General features: G+C 44.7%; 6 protein-coding genes across 6 annotated transcripts; 2 read left to right on the top strand and 4 right to left on the bottom strand.

The window, feature by feature from the left end:
* Nucleotides 1–545: 545 nt before the first annotated feature.
* On the bottom strand, nt 546–1,523 carry PCYB_145050 (hypothetical protein; the record flags this gene model as incomplete). Its single annotated transcript, XM_004224976.1, has 1 exon — nt 546–1,523. One exon carries the CDS (start codon nt 1,521–1,523, stop codon nt 546–548), a length of 978 nt encoding a protein of 325 aa, XP_004225024.1.
* Nucleotides 1,524–2,903: 1,380 nt separating this feature from the next.
* PCYB_145040 (hypothetical protein) lies at nt 2,904–7,178 on the top strand (the record flags this gene model as incomplete). The annotated part of the gene is made up of 2 exons (XM_004224975.1): nt 2,904–6,614; nt 6,858–7,178. The coding sequence occupies 2 exons, from the start codon at nt 2,904–2,906 to the stop codon at nt 7,176–7,178; spliced, it is 4,032 nt and encodes a 1,343-aa protein (XP_004225023.1).
* Nucleotides 7,179–8,493: 1,315 nt separating this feature from the next.
* On the top strand, nt 8,494–10,126 carry PCYB_145030 (cytochrome c heme lyase; the record flags this gene model as incomplete). Its single annotated transcript, XM_004224974.1, has 5 exons — nt 8,494–8,599; nt 8,863–9,139; nt 9,335–9,421; nt 9,693–9,801; nt 10,010–10,126. The coding sequence occupies 5 exons, from the start codon at nt 8,494–8,496 to the stop codon at nt 10,124–10,126; spliced, it is 696 nt and encodes a 231-aa protein (XP_004225022.1).
* A 2,109-nt stretch (nt 10,127–12,235) lies between these two features.
* PCYB_145020 (chromatin assembly protein) lies at nt 12,236–13,589 on the bottom strand (the record flags this gene model as incomplete). Its single annotated transcript, XM_004224973.1, has 2 exons — nt 13,056–13,589; nt 12,236–12,799 (listed from the first exon to the last, which is right to left on the bottom strand). Exons 1-2 carry the CDS (start codon nt 13,311–13,313, stop codon nt 12,236–12,238), a joined length of 822 nt encoding a protein of 273 aa, XP_004225021.1. The 5' UTR covers nt 13,314–13,589.
* A 1,533-nt stretch (nt 13,590–15,122) lies between these two features.
* PCYB_145010 (hypothetical protein) lies at nt 15,123–16,198 on the bottom strand (the record flags this gene model as incomplete). The annotated part of the gene is made up of 2 exons (XM_004224972.1): nt 15,123–15,855; nt 16,008–16,198. 2 exons carry the CDS (start codon nt 16,196–16,198, stop codon nt 15,123–15,125), a joined length of 924 nt encoding a protein of 307 aa, XP_004225020.1.
* A 2,858-nt stretch (nt 16,199–19,056) lies between these two features.
* PCYB_145000 (polyadenylate-binding protein) lies at nt 19,057–21,707 on the bottom strand (the record flags this gene model as incomplete). The annotated part of the gene is made up of 1 exon (XM_004224971.1): nt 19,057–21,707. A coding segment is annotated over one exon (2,651 nt), but the record flags the coding sequence as incomplete, so codon positions are not given.
* Nucleotides 21,708–24,151: the final 2,444 nt, after the last annotated feature.

The following is a 24,151-nucleotide window of genomic DNA, read 5'->3' as shown; positions in this document are numbered from 1 at the left end:
CCTGATGGGAATGCAGGTTCCGTGAGCAAAACCGACTCCACGTAACGCATCCGTATTCTCCCCATTTCGCCCCACACCATTTGGCACTCGCGTGAAAGCGATTCTGTAGAGGTACACGCGAGACGTAGTTTTATCAAACTGCCATCTTTTTTAAGTAAAATTTTAGTGGAATAAATTTTCCTAGTGTCACATGTGACGCGCATGGCAAGATTGCCACCATCAGCACCCTTCCCCGGGGCACTTATTTTTATTTTTTTTTTTTTCCGTTTCACGCGATAACGTAAAAATAATTAAAACAATTTTTGTTTAAGTTACAATTTGTGAAGAAAACGTTTAGTTGGACAACCCGTTGGGGGAACCCTCTCCATGACGTAGTCGACGCGAAAAGCGGTTTATGTCGTGGCGGGTGGGACGACGGGGCACCCCCCGCGTCGTACGTGTGCATGCGGGGTGAGGCGTTACGAATGAGGGGGTTCCTCACTCTGCCGCCCAGCTGCCACCCATCTGCCGCCCACCTGCCACAACGTATGCCGCCCCCACCCCCGCTACTTCTTCTTGGAGACCTTCTGCTTGGGCTTGTGCAGGTACACGTAGCCGCCCTTCATGGTGTACACGTTCATCCGCACGATTCGGTAGAGGCGGTGGGAAACGGACCCCACGTACTTCTTGTTAAAGCCGTGCACATTAATGATGGTCCCCGTTCTGTCAACATCGATGCTTACATGCCTCTTGTGCATGGTTAACACTCTGGTGATGTCGATATTTTTTGTTCCAATGCCTAAGCGGACAAACAGCTTTTTCACCGTCTTGGTCTTATACCATTTGTCTTTCTCCTTCCCTCCAGGGCTGTTGCTAACGTCACTATTTTCATTTTCATTTACACCTCCCTGCGTACTGCCACTGTTATTCTGCACCGTTTGAACCTCTGTCATGGGGGATATCTTAAAGCTATAATATTGCTTTGTGTTTCCCCTGTACGTAGGCTTAAAAGGAGTGTAACTGACATCTTCATAATAGCACTTGACCCCTTTCCCTGAGAGCACAATTTGGACAGAGTAGCCACAGGAAAGGTCTTTCATTTGGTTTTCAATTTTTTTATGTTGAACACTTTTGGCGTTACAGCTAGATATGAGTGCGATGTCTTTTTTTATTTTCCCCTCCTCTTCTATCAGCATGTGGTAAAACCCCATGTTGTAATTTTTGCCAAAAAAATATGAAGCTCCCAATTTGGACACTCTCCCAGGCCACTTTGTAAAATAAAAATTTTTTTTTTTTAAGAAATTGTTACCCGTGTTTTTTTCCTCATACTGATGGAGATTATTCTTTCCTACATTGGAATCACAATTTCCTTCTTTCGAAAAAATGCTATAGCCATAACTTCCAGATACTCCGAAATGTCTTTTGAACAGCTTACATAAAATTCGTTTACGTTCACCTGCACAATCGCCGTGTGGTGTCCTTCCCTGGGAAGCTAAAACGGTGTGGAAGAAAATCGACCTCTTCTGCAGCAGTTGTGGTATCATTTTGAAGACAGCATTTCGTTTTTTTTGGTGTAAAGAAAGGGGAATAACCAATGGGTGGGGATAAACAAATGGGGACTTAAGTTAGTGATGGGACGGTATTATCGTCATTTCTTCCGTTATTTATTTCGTTTGATGAGTTTTCCAATTTTTTTTTTTTTTTTTCCCCCACCAACCTTTTGTCAAAGATCCCAATCGTACACATATGCGGTGAATAACATGAGTTGCAAAAATAACCGCGTTATGTAGCTACGCTGCACACTTGTTGTACCCTGTTTTGTTAATTTTGCTTTACACATTTGTCCATGCGGTGATCATTTTACCGATTTGCTTCTCTCCCAGTGGGGAAAGGCAAAACGGGATGAACATTGCGTAATTGGGGGGAACCAAACTTGGGAAAAGCATTACAAAGAAAAAAAAAAAAAAACTTCAAAAAAGGTGGCTCCCCCGATGGGATGAGCATACGAGAAAGCTTAGCTTAGTAATAAGTGTACCCTCTCTCTGAGTAAACTTCAGAGGTGAACTTATCCCCGTAAAACTCTCCCTTTTAGCAGCATCGTTGTTTTTCTTTTTTTTTTTTTTTTTTTTTTTTTTGCAGTATGCATTTCCTTTTATCTCTACAAAAAAATTTGCATGACTTGTTCATAATTTTTACGCCACTTTATGTGGTGCATACTGCGCTAGCTAATTTTTTTTTTTTTTTTTTTTTTTTTTTTCTCAAAAGTTATGAACAAGTTAGAATTTTTTTTTTTTTTTTTTTTTCACCGGAGTTATGACCCAGACGATGTGAAACAATAAATGGTGGTTAATCAATGTCAAAGAGGAGGTTACCACATTGGTCCATTCCTTTTACATACTGGTATGAAGATACATATATGTACATGACTACATATGCGCCACTTCTCCAGAAAAGTGTGCTAACTTGATTTTTTGTTTCCCCACGTTGGAAAGAGAACAACTTGAAACCCCCCTCTCTCCGTTGCATAAAACGTAGTTGCATGAGGAAGACATTTTTTTTTTTTTTTTTTTTTTTTGCAAAAGGGAAGATTTGCGTTTAGCCCTTGTTTGTACACCTTCTGCACATTTTAAGAAAAAATAAATGCACGTTGAAATAGTTAGGGGTCTAAAATCACAACGCAGTTTTAGCAACCATTTTGGAGGAACAAAATACAGACAGACGCGGTATGCATCATGGGATGATTTCACCCTGCTGGCCCCGCCGCGCTTTACGCAGAGTCGAAGGGATAACCCCAACCGTGTGTGTGAGTACATGCATTTACTAGCGCACAGACGCATACGTACATACGTACATACATACATACATACATACGTAGGTACATACATACCGTGTGCGTATGAAGGCCCATACTCAAAAGGGGGACTATGAAAGGCAAAGGAAAATCGACAGACGCACCGAAAGGGGGAAGAACTACCAAAAGGGCCAAAGCGGAGAAACACAACGAAACCGCGAAAGGAAAAGCACAAGGCAATAAAAAAAGAAAACAAGGAAAGTCACGGAACGGAAAGGAACCCTCCAGCGACAAAAGCGACAAAAGCGACAAAAGTGACGAAAGCGACGTTTACTTTTACAACGACCTACAGAGATGGAAAAATAATGTGAAAGTACCAATATGGCTAAAGAAGCCAAAGGACAAAGAATCTATAAACGAATTTTACAAAAATGTGATAAAAAAATTGTTACGAGTAAAAAACAAAATAAGAGCATACCAGATAGAAGAAGCATACCTTATAGATTGTCTCCGAAAATGTTTGATGGACTTAAATTTAAATTCGATCAGTTCCCTCGATTATGTGAATTACGAAATGGTTAGGAGACTAAGTGCAGGTGATTGCAGCGCTTTTTTCAAAAATGATGAAAAGGACCAACAAAAGGGTAAATGTTTTAAGCCCACAAAAGAGCAAGGTGACCAAAGGGATAATCAGAAAGACATTGTACATGAACCCATCCTCAAGGATGACAAGCATGCAGATCAGACTACTCACATTCGTGTAGACTGCGCAACAGACAAAGTAAGCCCTCTACCTGCAGAACACATAAACTGCTTGATAGAAAGCTTGAAGAACGTCCTGTCGGTGGAGCAAAAAGAAAAGAAGAAAGACCTAATGAGACACGTTTTTAACAAGGTAATTATTCCGGGGTCATTTTTCGAAAATAATAATTTCTGCCCCATTTTTATGAACCTGCTGAAGCTCGACATATACAATGCTTGCTGCTTGAGCGGCAAAGAGATAGGTCCCAAGTTGATGAGTCTGATTCAACTTTTGAATAACTTTGATGAGGGGGGGGCGAAGCAGGAAGGCGTTCCCAGCGCGGGGGCGAAGCAGGAAGGTGTTCCCAGCGCAGGGGAGAAGCAGAAAGGCGTTCCCAGCGCGAGCAGTGCTGGCATCCAAAAGGGGGATTCCCAACAGGGGGATGCCCAACAGGGGGGTGCCCAACAGGGGGATGATCCCCAACGGGTTGGCAACCACCACAACGAACCGGAGGACAACTCCTACAGGGAAGATCGCCTCTTTTTCCAAAGCCAAACGTCCCTATTCAAGCTATCGCAGTACTGTATAGAAAAGGGCGTCGTGGAGAACCACCAGGTGGCTTCCTTTGACACCATCTACATTTACAGCGGGAAGGAACCCCAGAGTGGCCCCAAGCAATCGCTTAGCGGCTCCAACCAATCGCTTAGCGGCCCCAACCAATCGCACAGCTGCTCCAACCAATCGCACAGTAGCAGCAACCAATCGCTAAGCGGCTCCAACAAATCCCAATGTGACAGCCACAAGTACAAACATAAAAAGAAGAAATTACTCCCCCATGGAAATTTAAAATATTCTCTCGACATCACAAAAAAAGAAAACGAATCTTTGCATTTCATTAATGAGAAAAGAGCTATCCTGGAAAATGATTCTACTCGGAGGAGCATGACTCACCGTGGCGATTCGTATGAGGAGGAACTGAAACACACCCATGTGGAAAGACAGTATGCGAAAGATGGTGCACCTGTTAAGGAAGGGAACGAGGATGAAGCAGTTCTGTCCAACGATAGTGTCACTTCTGTGAAGGCAAAGGAAAGTCCCTGTGGGAGAGAAGTGCTAGAAATTTTAAGCCATTCTGATGAGAAGGAGGAACTGCAAGATGGGGAAATCGCTCCTGTAGAGAAAGAGGCCATTTCTGTAGAGGGGAGTATAAATGAAACAGAGCAATCGTTTGAGAGCGCGGTGAGTAGTGTGAAAGGGACAAGCAAATTCGATTACGGAGGGAGCCACCCAAAGTGTTACATAGCAGAAGAAGGATCTAAAGAAGACCCGCTCGATTATTTACAAAACGATTGGTTTGAATTCGACGAGGGAGGAAACGTAGCAGGACGGGGGGAATTAGACGAAGAGTTCCTGCATGGAGGTGATACCAACGGGTGTGAGGCGCCACGCAGGGCAGCTCCACACAAGGAAGCTCCACGCAAGGAAGCTCCACACAAGGCAGCTCCACACAAGGAAGCTCCACACAAGGCGGCTCCACCCACAGGAACAGAACGGTGTAGGCTGTATAAAGAGAACGAACCCAAAGGGGATGACCAAATCGATGAATTACCTCTACAGGTAGCTCAGTCAGGCAGCCACAACACTGAACGTAATACAAAGCTACGTAAGAGGAAGCAGTCCCAGAGTGACCACAGCAGCTTAGACGAAACTCAGTCCGTCCAATTCGACACCTTTGAGCTTTTTATGGATAATGGAAAAATTAAAAAAAAGAAAAAAATGGACAACATTAACGAATTTGAGGATGTCCCCATCGAGGTGAGAAATTCTTCTGGGAAGTGGCACGACAGTAGATGCAGCGATTTTACGGGGGCACACGTGAGGGTCCAATTAGAGGGTAGCGAGATGGGGTGCGGTAGAGACATAGATGGGGAGAGGTTTGCTAACAGGGAGAGCAGTCCCCTAGATGGGGATGGCCCCCTCAACAGGAACGATCACGTAACATCTTCCATAGAAAAGAACCCGTCTAGTGCCCGTCCCTCGAGTGGACACTCCCAAGTGTGTCAAGGCAGCGACACGTCCGTTATCGTAGAAATGATTCACTACGATAGGAAAAAGGATTCCGATTCAGGTGGAAGGGGAGTTAATCCGAAGGAGAAGTTTTTCCCCCCCAGCACAACAAGGCCCAAGTGCAGTGCAGCTGTTTTGTCGGATGAGTGCAGTGCAGCCGTTTTGTCTGATGAGAGCAGTGCAGCTATTTTATCTGATAAGCCCAGTGCAGCCGTTTTGTCTGATTTTTCTGGAGAGAAAGAAGGACATCCTGACGAAGAGGAAAAGGAGAAGAACCTCAGATCGGTCATAGACCGCTTTTGTGATGATGCCAATGTAAGTTGCGTTATCGATATGCATGACTTTTTGAAAGGAGATGATGTGGAATGTCTCCCCCCCAAGGTGACTTCCCATTCGGAGGTCATCGTTTTGGAGGACGACGGTGAGGAGGGGAATGAAGATAATGGCGGGGGGAGAAGCGCCAGGGGCAGTCACGATAGGGGTATCCACGACAGGGGTAGCCACAACAGGGGTATCCACGACAGGGGTAGCCACAACAGGGGTATCCACAACAGGGACAGCCACAACAGGGACAGCCACAACAGTGCGGGCAACTGCGAAGGCACCCCACAGACGGAGAAATGCACACCCTGGGGGAATCCCCCGCGAAGGGATGAATCAGACGCGAGCATCTCGGAAGAGCCATCCAAGACAAGGGAAACACGAAGTAGGAATGAAATTTCCATCCTCAACGTGGACATTAACAAAATGAATAATGTAGTTCTGGAGGGACTTATGGAATTTTTTGGACTGAAAAGCAAGAGACTATCGAGAAAAATCCAAATCACGGAATTGACTAAAATACAGAGCTACCTAAATGAACAGTATGAAGAGATGGCGAGAGAATACCACCCCCCGATTGTCATGCAAAAGGATCATCCCAAGTTGAGGAAAGGTAAAGCTATTGAAAGGGATTATCAAACGGAGAGTGACACTTATCATGACAAGGGAGAGGGGGAGAAGGGGAGAATGTGGACTAACGGGTGCAGTGCTGGTGTGAGTGGTTCGGCTGGTGTGAGTGGTTCGGCTGGTGTGCGTGGTTCGGCTGGTGTGCGTGGTTCGGCTGGTGTGAGTGATTCGATGGGTGTTGTCCTCCCACTGGGGGATGTGCATGCAGAGGTACAGCGCTTCTTCCAACATGATGAGTGGTTCGACGGTGCCTCTTTCGTAGGGGGGGGGAGTGCCCACCAGGTGGTTACCACACAGGGGATTTCCACCCATGGGATTTCCCACCAGAAGAATTCCACTCAGAAGAATTCCCACCAGGGGAGTCCCGCCCCCCTGAATGATGAGCAAGCCAAATCGCAAGAGGATTACCTAAACCGTATGAAAAAAAAAATAAAGCAGATGGAATTAAAATCGCTGTTTGAAAGAATTGATGAGGCCATTGGTGTCAATGAGGTCCTTCACGATCACATCAAAAGGGACAAACAAATCGAGTACTCCCTGTTGAAAAGGTATCTAGTGGACTGCAAGCTCAGCGTCAACCGAGAAATTGTAATGTCCTACTGTAAGGACAAGGGCATCCAAGTTGTGCTGAAGAAGAAGGCAAAGGTGTGACGCGAAGGGCTCACCGTTTAGCAATGACCCTTTAGCACTCACCGCTTACCACCCACTTAAGCGGTAGAGGGGCACTCAAAACGTGGCGCGGTTTTATCCCCCGTTTGGGCGCAACCGATTGGAGGCGCACTTCAAGTAGTTAACCGTCCACGTCTCGTGTGCATGAGGTGTGCATTTCGCGGCTCCGCGATGCAACCCTGCAGTCCCGTTACCATCCTGTTCGCCTTTTCTGATTAGTCATTTTTTTTTTTTTTTTTGTGCCTCCGCGAGTTCACGAATTGTCAATTATTGTCAATTATTGTGAATTATATGAAGCTTTTTTTATTTTTTTTGTACTACTTTCATGTCGCTCAATTTTAAATTTTTACCACTTTGGATTTTCATACCGTCTGATCATATCCTTCGCAAACAGACCTTTTATATGGACGCCGTTTGGCTACCACCACCTATCACCTCCCCCCTAGTGGCATACAACACTGCGTAGGAAACGCTTGCATGCGCCTTAGCAAGATTGACGAGCCTCTCATCCCTGTATTGTTCCTTTTTAAAAAAAAAAAAAAAATTGTCGACCCAGTTAGTGACACAACTGAGGAGGAACAGCTTCACGGATCAGTGAATCCCTCATGCGTAATGCAGAGCCATAGGTTCTTCGCACCGGGAGAGTGAGTTGTCGTCGGGAAGGGGAAAAAAAAGGGGAAACATTGCAGGAGAGTAGTCCCAACGGGTGCATGCGCGAGATAAAAAAAAAAAAAAAAAAAGGGGGATCGCTTCCCGCACTGTGAAGCACAAGCGCGCACAAAAATAGAAGAAACTCTTTGCTGAAGTAGTTCCACGGGGGAACAAAGCAGATCGCTAGCCACGCAGATCATTCCACGACCACTCACGGCCACTTCACCAACCGCGTCCCCACACTAGTACATCAGTTCAGCCAAAGAGCCAGTCTCGGAAGAACCTCATTCATCTAAGCGGCAGTCTCTAAAGCGCAGAATCTTTTATCGGCCCCATTTTGGTAGAACCCCACATCTGCCACTAAAACAGGCGAACCACCTGAAGAAGGGGTAGAATTGCAAAGCACCAAATTTGCCTTCGCAATAGGGGGGTGGTGGTGAAGCAACCGTTAGGATTACGTAACCCTGGTTAGGAATTCACTAAAGATCAAGCAGCGTCCCAGTTAGGAATGTACATCTGCATGTGAGTGTACCCAAGTGTATGCATGCTCGTAGGTGAGCCTACCACGCGTCGCTGCTTGCAAAGAAGTACCTACCCTGGGGGGAGGTTCTAAGAGGGAGGTATAGCAACAGACCGCTTCGCAAATATGCAGAGCATAGGCAGGACCATTGGGGATGATCAAAATGGAGAAAAGGTGAGATGCCCCTCGTCGTTAGTGGGGAGGTTGAAAATACCCCAAGAAAAGGAGAATGGTAAGTCACCCGCGCGTTAGCGGCTTGTGTTGTGTAGTGTAAGAAGTGTCTCCTCTGCAGACGAGCCGCAGCTGGCCCGGCGCGGCTGGCCCACCACTGCTCAGTCACCACCGCTCAGTCACCACCGCTTAATCAACACCGCTCAGTCACCACCGCTTAATCAACACCGCTCAGTCACCACCGCTTAATCAACACCGCTGCCGCACCACCGCTACCGCACCACCGCCACCGCCCCACTTCCGATATCCCCCTTTTCCGCGCAGAAGTGATTAACGAACGGAACATGATGCCGGATATCCCCAACTACTCCCTGCGCGAAGAGTCCGAGTGCCCCCTGAACAGAAAGAGAGACGTTTCTTCGATCCCAAAAAATACAAAAGAAAATTGGCTCTACCCCTCTCCACAGCAATTTTACAATTCCCTAATTAGGAAGAATAAACATATTGACAGAAATTACATCGATGCTGTGGTGACTGTTCACAACGAAGTTAATGAGGAATCCTGGAGAAATATCCTAAAATATGAATACCTGCACAGGAGGTATGCCGCCCCTTGTGTACGAGTGTCAGCTGGAGAGTTACAAATGTGCTCGAAGGGCTAAGTGAATGCCAAGTGGACAGCACGTCAGGCTACCCGCACTGTGTAGCAATGCAGTGTGCCCACCTCCGCATGTGTGCTTCTCCTCCCCGCTCATGTGCTTCCCCTCCCCGTTCATGCCCTTCTCCTCCCCCCCAGCAAATGCAGCGAAGTCACTCTGCAGCGATTTCTTGGAAAGTTTGACGACCTCTCGGTGAAGGCCAAATTCAGGAGCATTTTCTCCAAGTAACGAAAATTGGCGAAGCGCAGTGTTGCTTCGTAGCAGTGTTGCCGTGTTGCTGCGTAGCAATGTTGCCGTGTTGCTGTGTAGCAGTGTTGCCGTGTAGCGCTGTACGACCTGTGCATATGAACAGATCGAGTTTTCTTGTGGTGCTTCTTATGTTTAGCCATCCCGTGTTGAAGGAGGACGTGCTAACTGGAGGAGGGCGCCTCTATTACCATGCCGTTGTTTATCTCCCCAAAATGAACAGCCCCAAAATTTATTACCCCCTCGCAGGCTAGGCAAGCCATTTGACAGACACGACTGGTATGTGAATAGGTGCGGTAAGGAGGTGAAGTACATTTTGGATTATTACAACGATGAGTCTATACAGGACGACAAAAATGTAAGAGGCGTCATAGTGGGTTATTCCTCTCCCCATACGTACACATGGCGGAGGGGGGGGAAGTGCCGCGCGGGAAATAAGTAGCTTCGCGTGAAAAATGAAAAAAAAAAAAAAAGATGATCGGGATGACGATCGGGATGATGACCGTATTGATGACCGTTATGATGACCGCTATGATGACGAATCGCTTTTTTCTCCCCCCTCGCAGATTTACATTGACGTGAGGCCTGCCCTGAACAGCTTCTCAAACATCTGGGACCGAATACGTTACCCATTTTATGAATTTTATTTTAAGCATGTCAAGCGGTACGAGTTGTTTAGGTGATGTGATAACCTCCTTGGTGTGTCTGTACACATGGGTAACTCCCCAGGGGGGAAACAAAACCTGGTGCAGCGATTTGTGTCCAAAAGGGGGATAATCAACGGGAATGTGGGGGTTCGTGCAGCGAGGCGTCCCATCGCTCCTCCCTACTGCCACTCCTTCCTTCCTGCGCTTCTCCCTCCCTCTATCTTTCCCCTTGCGTTCTTTATACCATCACCCCTAATGGAGTATGCCCTCCCCTCCTGGCGTTAGTCCCTTTGACCAACTTGCGAAAATGAAAAAAAAAAAACTCACCTCCAGTTGGGTGGAACAGAAGGTATAATAGCCACTCACCCTGCGGCATCAAACTCGAGCAACTGAAGATTAAAAAACATGATAAGCGTGAATGTCTCACGCACCGATTTTGTTTGTTTCTCCAAAAAAAAAAAAAAAAACAGATGCCGAGAAAGGTACCTGCAAAAGGGGAACGGCACCCCCAGTGGGACTATTCCATACGCAATGCGCAATTTTGAATTCAGCCACGTACACACATTTGACAAGTAGAGGAATGGGCACCCCTGTCCCGTAACAGTACACCCCGCCGTGACAGTACACCTCGCCCGTGACAGTACGCCTCGCCCCTAACCGTACATGTCGCATCGCAGCCGACCCCCAATTGCAAACCTTACGTATGCATAAAATGCGCCTGAAAAAAAAGTCAACAAATTTGATATTAAAAAAAAAAAAAAAGTGACGCCCGCTGTACGTCCGTCAAGCTGCGCAGAATGTGCCCATCCTTTAACACAGCGTGGTAGTTCGCGTGAAAAAAAAAAAAAAAAAAAAAAAAGAATTACTTCCGCATGTAGTGCTGTCCTTCGCTTTGTTTAAAAAGTGGGGGCATCAGCAAAAAAAGTGTAAAGTGTAAAAAAAGCGTAAAGAGCAAAAAAAGCGTAAAGAGCAAAAAAAGCGTGAAGAGCACATAACGCGATGCATCGCAGCGCGCACAGCTGCAGGAAAAGGCAACCGTTCCGTTTAAAAAGGCAACGCTCCTTTGCTACACACTTGCATTTTTTTCTTTTAAAACATTTTTTTTTTAATCTTTGAAAATTATTTTATTTTATTTTTTTGTATCTAAGAATTAACGAAGGGGGAATAAAAAAATATTTATGTGGGGACTGCTACGAAGGGGGGGGTAGAGAGGACGTAGTGGAGAGTAGTGGGGCCCTGTGGCAACAGCACATGTGTAAGTGCCTCCATGCGCGGGAGACACAAACTGTGTGTGTCTAAGCACAGGTGGATGCAGGGTTGGTTCAGATGAACTATCCCGCGCTGTGGCATGTCAGCCGGCCGGTATGCACACGCATATGTGGCAGGCAACACAGCGTAGGTACACACGTGGAAAAAAAAAATAAATAAAAATAAAGGAATTAAAAAGGTAAAAAAAAGGGAATTAAAAAAGGAATAAAAAAAGAATTCAAAAAGAAGAAATAAAAAAGAAGCCAGTGGGGGGCAGGAGGTTCACAACAACGACTTAGACGACAAACGACAAGAACAACTAGACAACAATTTTTCCATTTGCATTTTTTTGGCCACATGAGATGGGGTTGCACATGTGGTATACATACGCTTGCCCCATGTTACGTCGAGTGGGGGCGCTTTTGTAAAATAACAAAAAAAAAAAAAAAATGAAAAAATAAAAGAGTGAAATAAAAAATAAAAGAATGAAATAAAAAGTAAAAGAACGAAGGAGCCTTCTGCGCTGTGCACGCGTGGCGGCGCTTCAGACTGCACTTCTCACAACTGTTGTTACTTCCCCCGAGCGGGGCCATCTCCTGCCTACACGCATGCACGAGCGCTCCGCAGGGGAGCACAACAACAGCATCAACAGGCAAAGCAGCCAAAATAGCCAAAGCAGCCAAAATAGCCAAAGCAGCCAAAATAGCCAAAGCAGCCAAAATAGCCAAAGCAGTCAAAACAGACAAAGCAGCCAAAATAGCCAAAACAACGAAAACAAGGACAGCGCAGGGCCAATTGGGCATACCAATTTGGCACACCAATTTGGCACACCAACTCGGCACACCAATTTGGCACACCGATTGGGCACACCGATTCGGCACGACGAGCGGACGCAACTCAGGCGTTATTATTGTCAATGGTTATTCTGCTGATCCCATTTATGTTGGCATTAAAAAGTTCGCATTTATCCAAATCAGTCGATGCCGCGTTACTACTGAGGGCCCCTCGTTCGTTCAAGTCTGCGCTGGCATACGTATTAGCGTTCTCGTGCGCCGCGACATGCGTGCTCATTTTACCATTCGTGCCAACATTCGCAGGGATGTCACTAAAAACGAAAATATTTTCCTGCGTAGAGTCATTTGTTATATTAGAGTTACTATTATCATCTGCATTTATTTTGGCACAGTTAATTAACTGGATCTGTGCATTCTCCTTATCGAACTCTTTAAAATCATCCTTCTCCTCTGCATCCCAAGTTATGCAAAATTTTACAATTCTTGGGTTTTCTACAAAGATATGTCGACATATTTTATCGTACTGGGGTATGACAGGTGGCTTCTCCCTCAGTTCCATGTCTTTGTAAAAAGAATTCATGTAATAGGCTATCCGAATAAACTCCTTGTCTTTATAGTTGGCTGATATGAGGATGGCTTGCAGGCCCAGTACGCTATCAACGTCCATCTGCGAGTAAGGGGGGGGGAAGGATATGGAGCGGGAAAAAGAAGCTGAGGGGGGGGGGTGCTAGGGTCGCAACGGTTCGTATTTCTCTTTTCAGCGCCAGGAGGCAGTCCGATAAGCACGACCGCATGGCAGCTATGTGATGGTCACGTAATAGCCACATAACGGCCACGTAACGGCCACATAACAGCCACATGACCGCCACATAACAGCCACATAACAGCCACGTGACCGCCACGTGACCGCCACTTTCACGTACGTTCTTGTAGTCGGGCGGATTCACCGCGTAGTCAAACATCATCACGCCTCGCTCGATGGGTCCCAAAAAAATATTATCTAGCTCAATGTCCTGGTTCCCCTCCCCATCGTTGTTCACAGCAGAAATATAAAAAATTTTCCACTCCAAATCCGCCTCTAACTTATTCAACGCTTCAAACTCAATGGTAAAAACGAATGGATCTAAAATGTCACATATGGGATTGTTCACTATTACTTTCGTCACATTAACTTCAGACATGGTTCTTCTTTTTTATTTGCTGATTGGGAGAATGAGGTGAGAAAAGAAAAAAAAAAAAAAAAGACAGGGGGGGGGGGGGAATTGGAAGGAGTTATCGGCCAGTAGGAATATGCCTAACGTATACGAACGGTTAAGGTGGCCAGTGATCAGTTTGGTCAAATCATCACAGTGAAAAGGAATTGCCTTAAAAAATTAACTAAATTTCTCACATCTCTTAGGAAAAAGAAAAAAAAAAAAAAAAAAAACACACTCCGTGCTCTCTTGGCCAAGGCAGTCAAACTTCTTCTTTTTGTTTTTTTTTCTCACGCTCCCCCGTGCGCAGTGCATGCTAAGTAAAAAAAAAAAAAGTGCGTTAGCTGTGCGGAAATGCGACCCCCGGAAATGTGCTAAGGCGGGAATACACATGGGGGGAGGGTGGAATGTGCACATATGTTAAATACGTGTTGACATGCACGCATGCAGCGAGAAGCGGGCAGAGAACCCCCGCGCGATTACAATTTGGGGGGCGCGGTGAAGCGGTAAAGCGGCAAAGCGACGAAAGGGCGAAAGGGCCAAACCGCTCATGAGCAGAGCCGCTAAACCGCTAACCCGCTAATCAACCCGCTTCACCGCGAAATGGTCAAAAAATGCCAACGCAAGGCTAACACCAATGAGCGTGAGGTGCTGCTCAACTGGCAAAGCGCGTAAAAAAAAAAAAAAAATTCCCCCTCGATTGGAGTAGGCGAAAGGAAGCGATACCCCCGGTCTCGAACGAGGGCTACTTTATGCAGCGTGGAGCGACCCTTCTTGTTGTGTAACACCTTAACCACGCGCACACACACAGTGAGGTGCGCACATTCGTCACGACGAAACAATGATTTGTAAAAGAAAAGAACAAAAAAAAAAAAAGGAGGTGAACTATTTTTAATGCCCCCCCCCCCCTCTTTGGAGATACAATATTCGGGTTGTCTTCATGGCTGAAGCGAAGTTATGATGAACAAGGCACATACGGAGAGGTGGGAAGGGGGGGGGGGACATATGGCCACCTATGTCGTGTATGCATGATGAAGTCGATATAAAAAGAAAACCCACGGCATGATGCTTCTTGCGAGGTAAGCGGGACCCCCTCCAAGGAGTAAACATCATTTATAATAATGTGAAAAAAAAAAAAAAGTTACAAAATTTCACATGGCACATATATGCGTACAGCACACACAGCTTTTGTTCCACAAATGGGAACCCCCACAAATGCTGCTTCGTCATTAAGCAGCGGAGGAATCTCCTCAGTTCAAGTTACGCGTTTGCTCCTTTCCTTTTCCTATAAAACAAACGCCGTAATGTAGCCACGTCCACAAGGGCGTGTGGGTAATTATGGCCATTTGTTCCCCCGGTCCCTTTTTTTTTTTTTCTTTTTTTCAATAATGCCAAGTGATGGATACGAACCGTTTCGGCGTGTTCAGCTGGTCGTTTATCACTCCAGGGGGGGGAGAGAAGATAGGTGTGCTCACAATTCCATCTCTATATGTTCCACTTTATTGGGGGCAAACCGGATGTAAGTTTGACAAAAAAGTGAAAAAAAAAAAAGAAGCAAAAAAAAGAAGCAAAAAGGAAAAAACAAAATGGCTTTACAAAAAGGCTTTACAAAATGGCTTTTCAAAAAAGCTTTACAAAATGGCTTTTCAAAAAAGCTTTACAAAATGGCTTTTCAAAACGCCTTTTCAAAACGCCTTTACAAAACGCCTTTACAAAATGGCTTTACAAAATAGGACAAGTCCTCACCAAGTGGGGGGCAAACTCACACCGAGGCCCGGCGCGCACAGCTGGCCTAACCTACCCCCCCCCTGAGGCCACAGACCCCCCCCCAAAAAGGTCATACACGTAAAACGAATTCGCCTTAACGGAGAAACACAAATTATCGCCACCGTTGAAAAAATCGGCAGCAAGCACATTGTGTCTCACATTGCTATTGAACCAAGGGACGTTACAGTACACATAATTTGTATGTAAATCGATCAGCTTAATGCCATTCTTTGCCAACTTGGTATAATATAAAAGGCAATTGTGGGCGGGGTTAAAAATAGCATTGCAAACTGGGAGAGTCAAATTTTTAAAACTCTTGATTGGCTCCGTCAAATTATCCACATGAAATAAATTCAGAAAGCCACTAAATGAACCAGCAACTATATAATCACCATGCATACTAAAGCATGATGGAAAAACGGAATAATTATCTACCACTCTGTTAATTAATTTATTTGTATTCAAACACCAGTTGTACAGATTGCCTTTACTGTCAATGGCAAATAAGCTGTTTGTTTTTTTGTGGAAATTCATACCAATACATCTATAATCCATTTCGAAATTCTTCACGACATCAAAACTTCTTGTATCGTAGATGTTTATCTTCCTGCTCCTCCTGAAGGATATGCCATAAAGGTTGTCGCTACTCTGCTGGGATGGTAATAACCCGTTCTTCTCCTCATTTTTTGTGTCAAAGAATTTTATTTCCATGGGGATGACACGTCCTGCGTTTCCAGGATGAATGCGATTTTTGTATACAATCCTGTAAGTAAAGAGCAGAGGTACTGAAATGTAGTGAGAATTATAAAAAGGAGGTCGTATTGACATCGCGTAAAAGGAGGGAACATATATATCGTAGACCCAAACCATTTCACGTGAAATAATCCCCCTCACTTGGCGATCGCTTGTGCTTACCCCTTTTCCATATTGTAGTTTCGAACATAGTTGTCATGCATGAGAATGTACACACTTCCGTTGCTCTCCTGCACATGGCCGATCCTCCCGCGGAAGGAGACCTTCTTAGACATGCTTAGCAACCTCTCCTTGTACTGAAGCACATACAAATCAGAGTTATAAACAGGCATAATTAAATTTGCCTTGGGCATGCCTACTAGCTGTCTAATTTTTTTGTCCTCAATTCGATGGAAAGTAAATTTCTGTAAGTAGTATTTCAAAAATATGTTTTTTTCGTTCATTTTATTTAGTCTCTTCTTCTTCTTTATGTGAGAATCTATTTCCTTATTATCAAATATGTATATGTCTTCCATGTTGATGGTAGATGCCGCGTTTTTTTGTTCCTCCCCTTCGTACGTTTCGATGTCTACCTTATCGATGTACTTTTCGAAATAATTTTCGCTGTGTTCATTTTTTATCAAATGTTCTTCATCCGTTTCATGTCCTATTTCGACTTGGTCTCCGTCTACGATTTCTTCATCCTCCGATTCGGCGGCAAACCCTCGGGGACGGCTGTTCGAGCCCCTCTCCAACACATCATCATCCGAGTCATGCCACACTTTGTTGCTCCTTACAGACGGTATCTTCTTCCTGTTCTCTTCCCGTTTGTCTTCCTCCCCTGCGTCATCAACACCGTTGAGATAATTGCCAAAGTCGAAAAAACCTTCCTCCTCCTTTTTGCGTCGGTTTTCTTTTTCTTCATATGGGTTATCATTTTTTACAATTATAGATGCCTCCTCGGGGGAAGATGCTCCATTTGGTCCGTCATAATTTGTGTGGCGAACGCTCCTCCAGTTTTTCTTTCCCAGATAAGCGGTATTATCACCACCATCATCATCGTCGTCATCATCATCGTCGTCATCATCACCATCGTCATCATCATCGTCATCATCATCACCATCATCATGACTTTTTTTTATCCCAACTCGGCCGCTCCTCTGCGCAGCGGGCTTTTGCTTTATTAACTGTTCCTCCTCCTCGTTGTCACTTAAAAACGTGTCAGTAATTATGACATCGTCGCCCTGGATTATACAGCTATCCATGTTGTTCTGCGTGGATTGGGCAGACTGTGCGGTTTGCGCGAACTACACTTGTTTGGGTGGCTCGCTCGCACTGTACTTAAACGCGAAATGCATATATCTGTATCTAACAGGATGCTCAGATCATTACATTCGTAAATTTGTACTTTCGTATGCCCTCCCCGATCGATCGATCGGTAGATTGTTCATTTTTTTTTTTTTTTTCTGAACTGTTCATACTTTTTTTAAAACAACATGAGAATGGTACAGAATTGCGGCAAACTTGCCAAGTGGAAAGAACGCCTCAGCAAAACTGCGCTGTTAAAATTGAGGCAAATTACATTGCCGCATTTTTTTTACGTTGTTTTTTAATGGGTAATACCATTTCTTCCGTTATTCTGTTTCTTAAAATTTTCGCTTTTTAATAATTAAAATTTTGGGGGAATAGTTGCTAGCCAATTTTCAGTGGAATATGTTTTTTTTTTTTTCCCTAGTGGAGAAATTTTACATGAACCGTTAAGGTGGAATTTTTTTTGGAAAATTTTTTATCCGCCCGGCATACATTACATATGGGTGCCTACCCAGTGGCATTGCTTCGGACGTACATTCGAACATTTTCCCGTCAGCTTTCCTTTTTCATGCTAACTGCAGGATGTGACAACTGGCTGAAGTATTTTCCCCTTTTTGGACGACTCCTAATCGCTACAACAACGAAGCTTCGCAGAGGTTTAACACCCCCGTGGGAAATTTAAAAAAAAAAAGGCTTCAAAAAGTTGCTGCCAAAATATGTTGGCGTGCCGACAAGTTTTTACTAGCCATTTTATTTTTACCATGAATTTGTTTTTTTAAAATGGTTAAACTGAAACTTTGAAAGGACAAAAATATGTACCTTACTCGAACACGTTGTCATTGCATACATGTGCGTGCAGGATGATGAACTTTTGTAGAGTACGCGTTACAAGGTGTTACTGTTCCTTTCATCGCTATGTGAAAGAGCGATGGTCGGAAGAGGTGCTACCCGCGCTGGTTAAGTGGTGCGAAATGAAGCAGTGAAGGGGAACACATGGAAAAGAAAACGCGCAAAAAATAACAGCACGCGTAAACCTACACAACAATGAAAACTTCTTCTGCACACATGTGTAATTATTTTTTGCTCCCCTTCGTCATGCCTCCCCTGCACAACAAATGTATTATTTAACGAAGTGGCTGATTCGTTCGTCAGAAAGGAAACCCAAGGAAAAACAAAATTACAACGCAATCGCAATTATATTGGACGATGTTGCAGCTATATTGTACGCTATTGCAACTATATTGGACGCTATTGCAACTATATTGGACGTTATAGCAACTATAGTGGACGCCATTGCAATTCTTTTCGAAGCCATCTTGGCCATTTAAAATGCCTCAATTTTTTTTTTCTCATTTTAGCATTAGGAAAACAAGTTTGTAATATTCTCAGAAATTTTTGTTACTCTTGCCTTTTTGTATACAAAAAAAAAAAAAAAAAAAAAAAACTTAAATTCTTTTTACAACGTTTCACATAATTTCTTTCTTCTTTGCATACAAAAATCGTAAGGGGCGATAAGCGTGAAATGTGTGCACACACTGTGAGTAACGGGATTTCTCGCACGATTCGTATGGGCATGTGAAGGTGACCGCGTGCATAGGTGTGTACATACATGTATATGCACATATGCACATATGCACATATGCATATATATACATATATATACGTATATGTACCCATATGTGGGTGGCTTCCCCTGCAACTGAAGGGGCCCTTTTTCCTGATGGGGGTCGAATTAACTGCCGAACCGCGCCCAAGCGGAACGCAGGCACCGCGAGGGAGGCCCGCTACCAGGGTGGCAGTGTAGCAACGTACAAACGTGCAAGCGTACCATCGCACCGTCGCACCATCGCCCCATCGCAACACCGCCCCATCGCAACACCGCCCCATCGCACCACCCACACAAGCGAAATCCCACGCCTACTTGGCCTTCTGCAGCACGACAAGCGCCTCGTCAATTTTCTTCTTGAGCTGCTCCTCATTTTCCAGCAAAATTAGCAGCTCAGAGTTGTCCATCTCCAACATCATTCCCGTAATTTTGCCAGCTAAAGTCGGGTGGTAGTTCGCAACCAGGGGAAATAAATTCTCACCCAAAACTTGCTTCTGCATGGAGGGAGGTGCAGAGGCCAACGCAGCAGCAGTTAATGTCGAGTTGTTGTTAAAATTCACATTCATGTTATTAATTGGGTTCACTTTATTTGCATTCTTGTTTGGCATCTCCATACGGTTTCTTGCTTGTGATGTGAATTTAAAATTTCCATTGGGAGATACCTGTTGCTGCATTTGTTGAGCCGACTTCTGTTGTGTCTGCTGTTGCTGCTGCTGCTGTTGTTGATTCTGTTGTTGTTGTGGTGGAGGTGGTCCCTGGTGGTTCATCTGATTGGCCTGTGAATTGTTCTGTTTGCCTACCATGTTGAGGGGGAGCTGTTTCTGATTCGGCATATTTCCCATATTTCCTCCTCCCATATTTCTGTTCGCTCTACTGTTCATGTTCCTCATATTATTATTCAACATTTGATTATTTCCTGGTTGCTGTTGCATAGGTTGATTGTTGTTCATTTGTCCTGGTGCGTTTAAATTTTGTTGTTGTGGATTTGCTTGTCCTAATGCATTTGGATATTGGTGACCAGGATGGAGTTGCGAGTTCACTTTATTCTGATTCATAGTATTATTCATCATGTTACCTCCCCCTTGTGTGTAGAATCTCATTTGGTTCATCTGTCCTCTTAAATTTGCATTAAAATTTAGCTGTTGTTGAGCTGCCTGTTGGTGAACCACTTGCTGTTGTGCTGCTTGTTGATGTCTCCACGAAATTAGGTTATTTTGGTTAAATGGAGTTAACACAGGTCTTCCATAATTTAATGTGTTCTGATTAAATTGCAACTGTGGGGACTGTGGGTTTGGGTACTGCATAGGCGAATTTAATGCATTATTCATGTGGTGCCTTATGGGGTGCATGCGGAACCGTTGTTGTAGTCGAGATAATCTTTGTTCTCTCTTTTCTGCTAAACCAACGTATAGAGGCTTTCCATTAATTATTTTCAGGTGCATTTCTGTCACTGCTTTGTTTGCTTCTTCTTGTAAAGCGAAGCATACAAAACCGAACCCTTTGCTTTGCTCCTTGTCATCTCTCATCACCTTTGCTGATGTGATGGTACCATACGGTTCAAACAGCTCCTTCAATGTTTGATCATCAATCGCATCGTCCAAATTTTTTATATACAGATTTACACCCTGGTGTTTGTTTTTACTCTCCATGTTGAGATTGTCAAATTTGGCCTTCAGAATGGCATGTCTTCTTGCTCTCGACTGATGAGGGCCTACATATAGTATGTTAGGACTGTCTGCGTTCTCTGAACCACTTTCCTTTTTATTACTTCCATTTGTGCTTTCTCCTTGCGCGGCTGCATTTGCTGCACTACTACTAGCTGCGTCATCCTTCGCGTTGGCAGCAGCTGCGTCTGTCGAAGCGGCCCCGGATGTTGCATTGGCCTTATCATCAGATGCACCACTGTTACCTTCTTTTCCCTTGGCAGATTCGGAGGCTGCCGCGGTGGTGGTGGCTGCTCCTTCGGTTTCTTCTCCACTTTTGCCAGTATCACCGGTATTAGCAGCTTTGTTGTCCCCCTTCGCATCGGCTGCTGCTCCTTTATCGCCTTCCCCTTCGCTTCCACCAGCTGCGTTGTTGGCAGTCCCGCTGCCCGTCCCGCTTCCACTTCCAGTCCCACTTCCAGTACCGCTGCCGCTTGCACCCTCTGCTTCTTCCTTCTTGCCATCGTAGGTAGGGTCAATTTGCCCATCATCTGTAATCTTCTTACCATTCAGATTTTCCATAGCATTCTTTGCACTCTCCGAATCAGCATAATTAATAAAACAAAATTTTCTATTTTTATTATCCGTTTTCACAATCATAGAAGTAATTTCTCCATAAGGACTAAACAGTTCCTTCAAATGTGTCTCCGTAACACTATCAGGGAAATTTTTTACATACAAATTTGTGAACTTGGTGTCGTTGGTAGCTCTCTCTGATTTTTTAATAAAATGACCAACATAAACGTTTTTGGATCCTAGTTGAATTCCATTAACCTTTTCAATAGCTTCCTTTGCACTCTCTTCATCTTCATAATGAACAAATCCATAACTTTTGCTTTTTCCAAATTCATCTGTAGCTACTTTACATGAGAGTATATTACCAAACATACTAAAAGTATCAAATAGGGCTTTATTATCTATAGACTTATCTAGGTTCTTTACGAATATATTTCCTGCTCCACTTTTTCTTAAAGATGGATCTCTATGACTCCACATGAGTCTAGCTGGTTGTCCTTTTATATTCGTATAATTTAATGTATCTAATGCTCTTTCTGCATCTGCTAAATTGTGATAATTTACATATGCGTAACCTAACGATTTTCTTGTTACACTATCTCTACATACTCTTATAGATGATACATGTCCAACTGTGTTGAAAATTTCGTATAAGACTGCTTCAGTCACGTCTTCGTTTAGATCCCCCACGTACAGGGAGGCGGTGGAAAAACTGGGGTGCATGATGTTCGTTCCAGTGGCCAGCATCTTGTCAACTTGGGGGGAGGGGCTTCGTGGGGATTAGAAAAAGGGACGACCACGCGTACACAGCGATGAGCAGCGGTGCGTAGCTGTACGAACCTCTTAATACAGCCTTTTCTCTCCTGGTTGGAAAACTCGGGAGACGAAAAAAAAAAAAAAAAAAAAAAAAAAAGAAGACGAAGACGAAGACGAAGAAGAAGAAGAAGACGACGAAGACGACGACGAAGAAGAAGACGACGAAGCGGTGGTTCGACAAGGCGCGGTCGACTCTTCCCTCTCCCGTCCAGCTGGCTGGTACTACTGCCGATCGCGTAGCTGTGCTGGTACTTTGCACACACAGTGGAACTTTATGTGGTGGCGTATATCTCTGCGTGTGCGGGACGGAGGTGCGCAGGAGAAAAAAAGTGTATATATATATATGTATACATGTATATATATATATGCATATGCATATGCATGTGCACACTTCGGGCACACGTTTAAGTGCAGGCCTGGTTCGGCACGATCCTAAAATAGAGATGCGAACTGTGTGCCCCTGGTCCCTCTATGCACGGGGATGTCAATGTGCCTGCGGTTGCTTCCTTCCAATGGAGAGCCTCTTTGGTGTGAAGTCTCGTGGCACAAAAAAAAATAATAATAAAAAAAATAAAAAAAAATAATAAAAAAAAAAAAAATTAAAATTTAGCACACACAACAGACGTGACACAACAAAAATGTGCACTCGTGTACACCTAACGAGCAGGTAACTACTCAACTGATGCGATGCAGACCGGTCGCCAAAGACACTCCCTCAGATGAATAAATTGAAATAAATTAAAACGCAACGGGAATTCTTAATTAGGGTTAAAAAAAAAAAAAACTCATAAAATGGAGAGTGCATACAGAGATGAATGCGCACAGTGGGGTCGAGAAAAAAGGGACGCGTGGACTGGCAAGGAATGACCACACATATACAACAGTCGTTTAATTATGCTTCCAAACAAAACGTGCACTGTGTACAACGTGCAAAAAGGAGTAAGAGGTTCGATTCTGAACTGCCAAACGGGGGGGGTGGAAAAAGGTTGGGTGGGTGCTATCCCACGTGCTCCCTTCTAAACAACAGATGGGGGTTCAACGCGTTGGCACAACAACAAGCTGAGAGGAATCATTAAGTGAGCGCCGCAGGGGTCGGTGAAAACAGTGACCCCTGTGAATATGAAGCAGGACGGCGGCCTGAAGCGACACAACAAGGGGCGCTACAAAACGACGCTACAAAAGGATGCAACAAAATGTTACAGGCGCTTAAAAGGGGCATACCGCTACGTGCGACAACGACACGCTGAAGGAGGGGGGAGGCGTGCACATGTATGTGCATGTATATATATGTATATATATATACATATACATATACACACTTGCTGAGTCACCACTCCGCTTCGCTTTGCCTTTTCGTTCCCTCCGCGATGGGCAGATGGTTCACCGATCTAGCCGTCACGCTGCTCAGCCAAGAGTTTGCAAGGGGCACGGGTTGCTCACAGTGGGCGGTCGCGCAAACGTAGCATCTATATATGCACGTACATATGCATGCATGTATGCACCGCTCACGGTTATGCTTGTGGGCTGCGCAACCAGCAGAATCTCCCTTCTTCGCGTAAGCGCACAGATGCAAGCACTCCGGGTGTGTGTCCCCTCTCTGCAGATGGTTACAACAGCTTGAGAGGAGAGGCGTGGTCTCAAGGGTGCACTTATTCTATATATATGATGACACGTGTATGTGTATATGTATATGTGTATCTATATGTACATCTATATGTGCATCTATATGTGCATCTATATGCATATCTACATGTATATCTATATGTACATCTACATGTGTATACACGGAGGGGCACACTACGTATGCGTGTACGCGCCTGCAGGGGTATTAGTGGTTTTGTGTGTTGACCCTTTGACTTCGGCAAGTACTACCACTAAAGGCATACGCTGGCGTTGGTTCCACTTTGGTAAAAATGCATATAACGCGGTACGCCAATTTGTAAATGGAGAAAAAGGCAACGGGTGGGTTTAAAATTAACAGGAGGTATAAATATCCTACCTCTGTAATATGTGGTAATTTGTTTCTATGGTTCAAGCTGGCCTCAGCGTCGACACAGTCGCACGTGTTCAAGCGTATGCAATTGTATATACATGTAGTGTACCTATATGTATTGCCTACGCATGTACTTAACCCCGTACACTTATGCGTCGATTTTCCGATTTAAATGTACGCTGGCATATACCTCCGCGCGCGCCGTTCCTTGATACTCCCTTTTCGCAACTCGACCTCGCGCAGGCGGGGAGATATGTGCGGGTGGGTGGCTAATGGGGTGGCTGACGGGGTGGCTGACGGGGTGGCTGACGGGGTGGCTGACGGGGTGGCTAACGGGATGACTAGCGGGATGACTAGCGCGATGGCTGGCGCGATGGCTGGT

Source organism: Plasmodium cynomolgi, chromosome 14 (assembly GCF_000321355.1).
Source record: "Plasmodium cynomolgi strain B DNA, chromosome 14, whole genome shotgun sequence".
Taxonomy (NCBI): domain Eukaryota; phylum Apicomplexa; class Aconoidasida; order Haemosporida; family Plasmodiidae; genus Plasmodium; species Plasmodium cynomolgi.
This window is presented reverse-complemented; position numbering and strand designations above follow the sequence as displayed.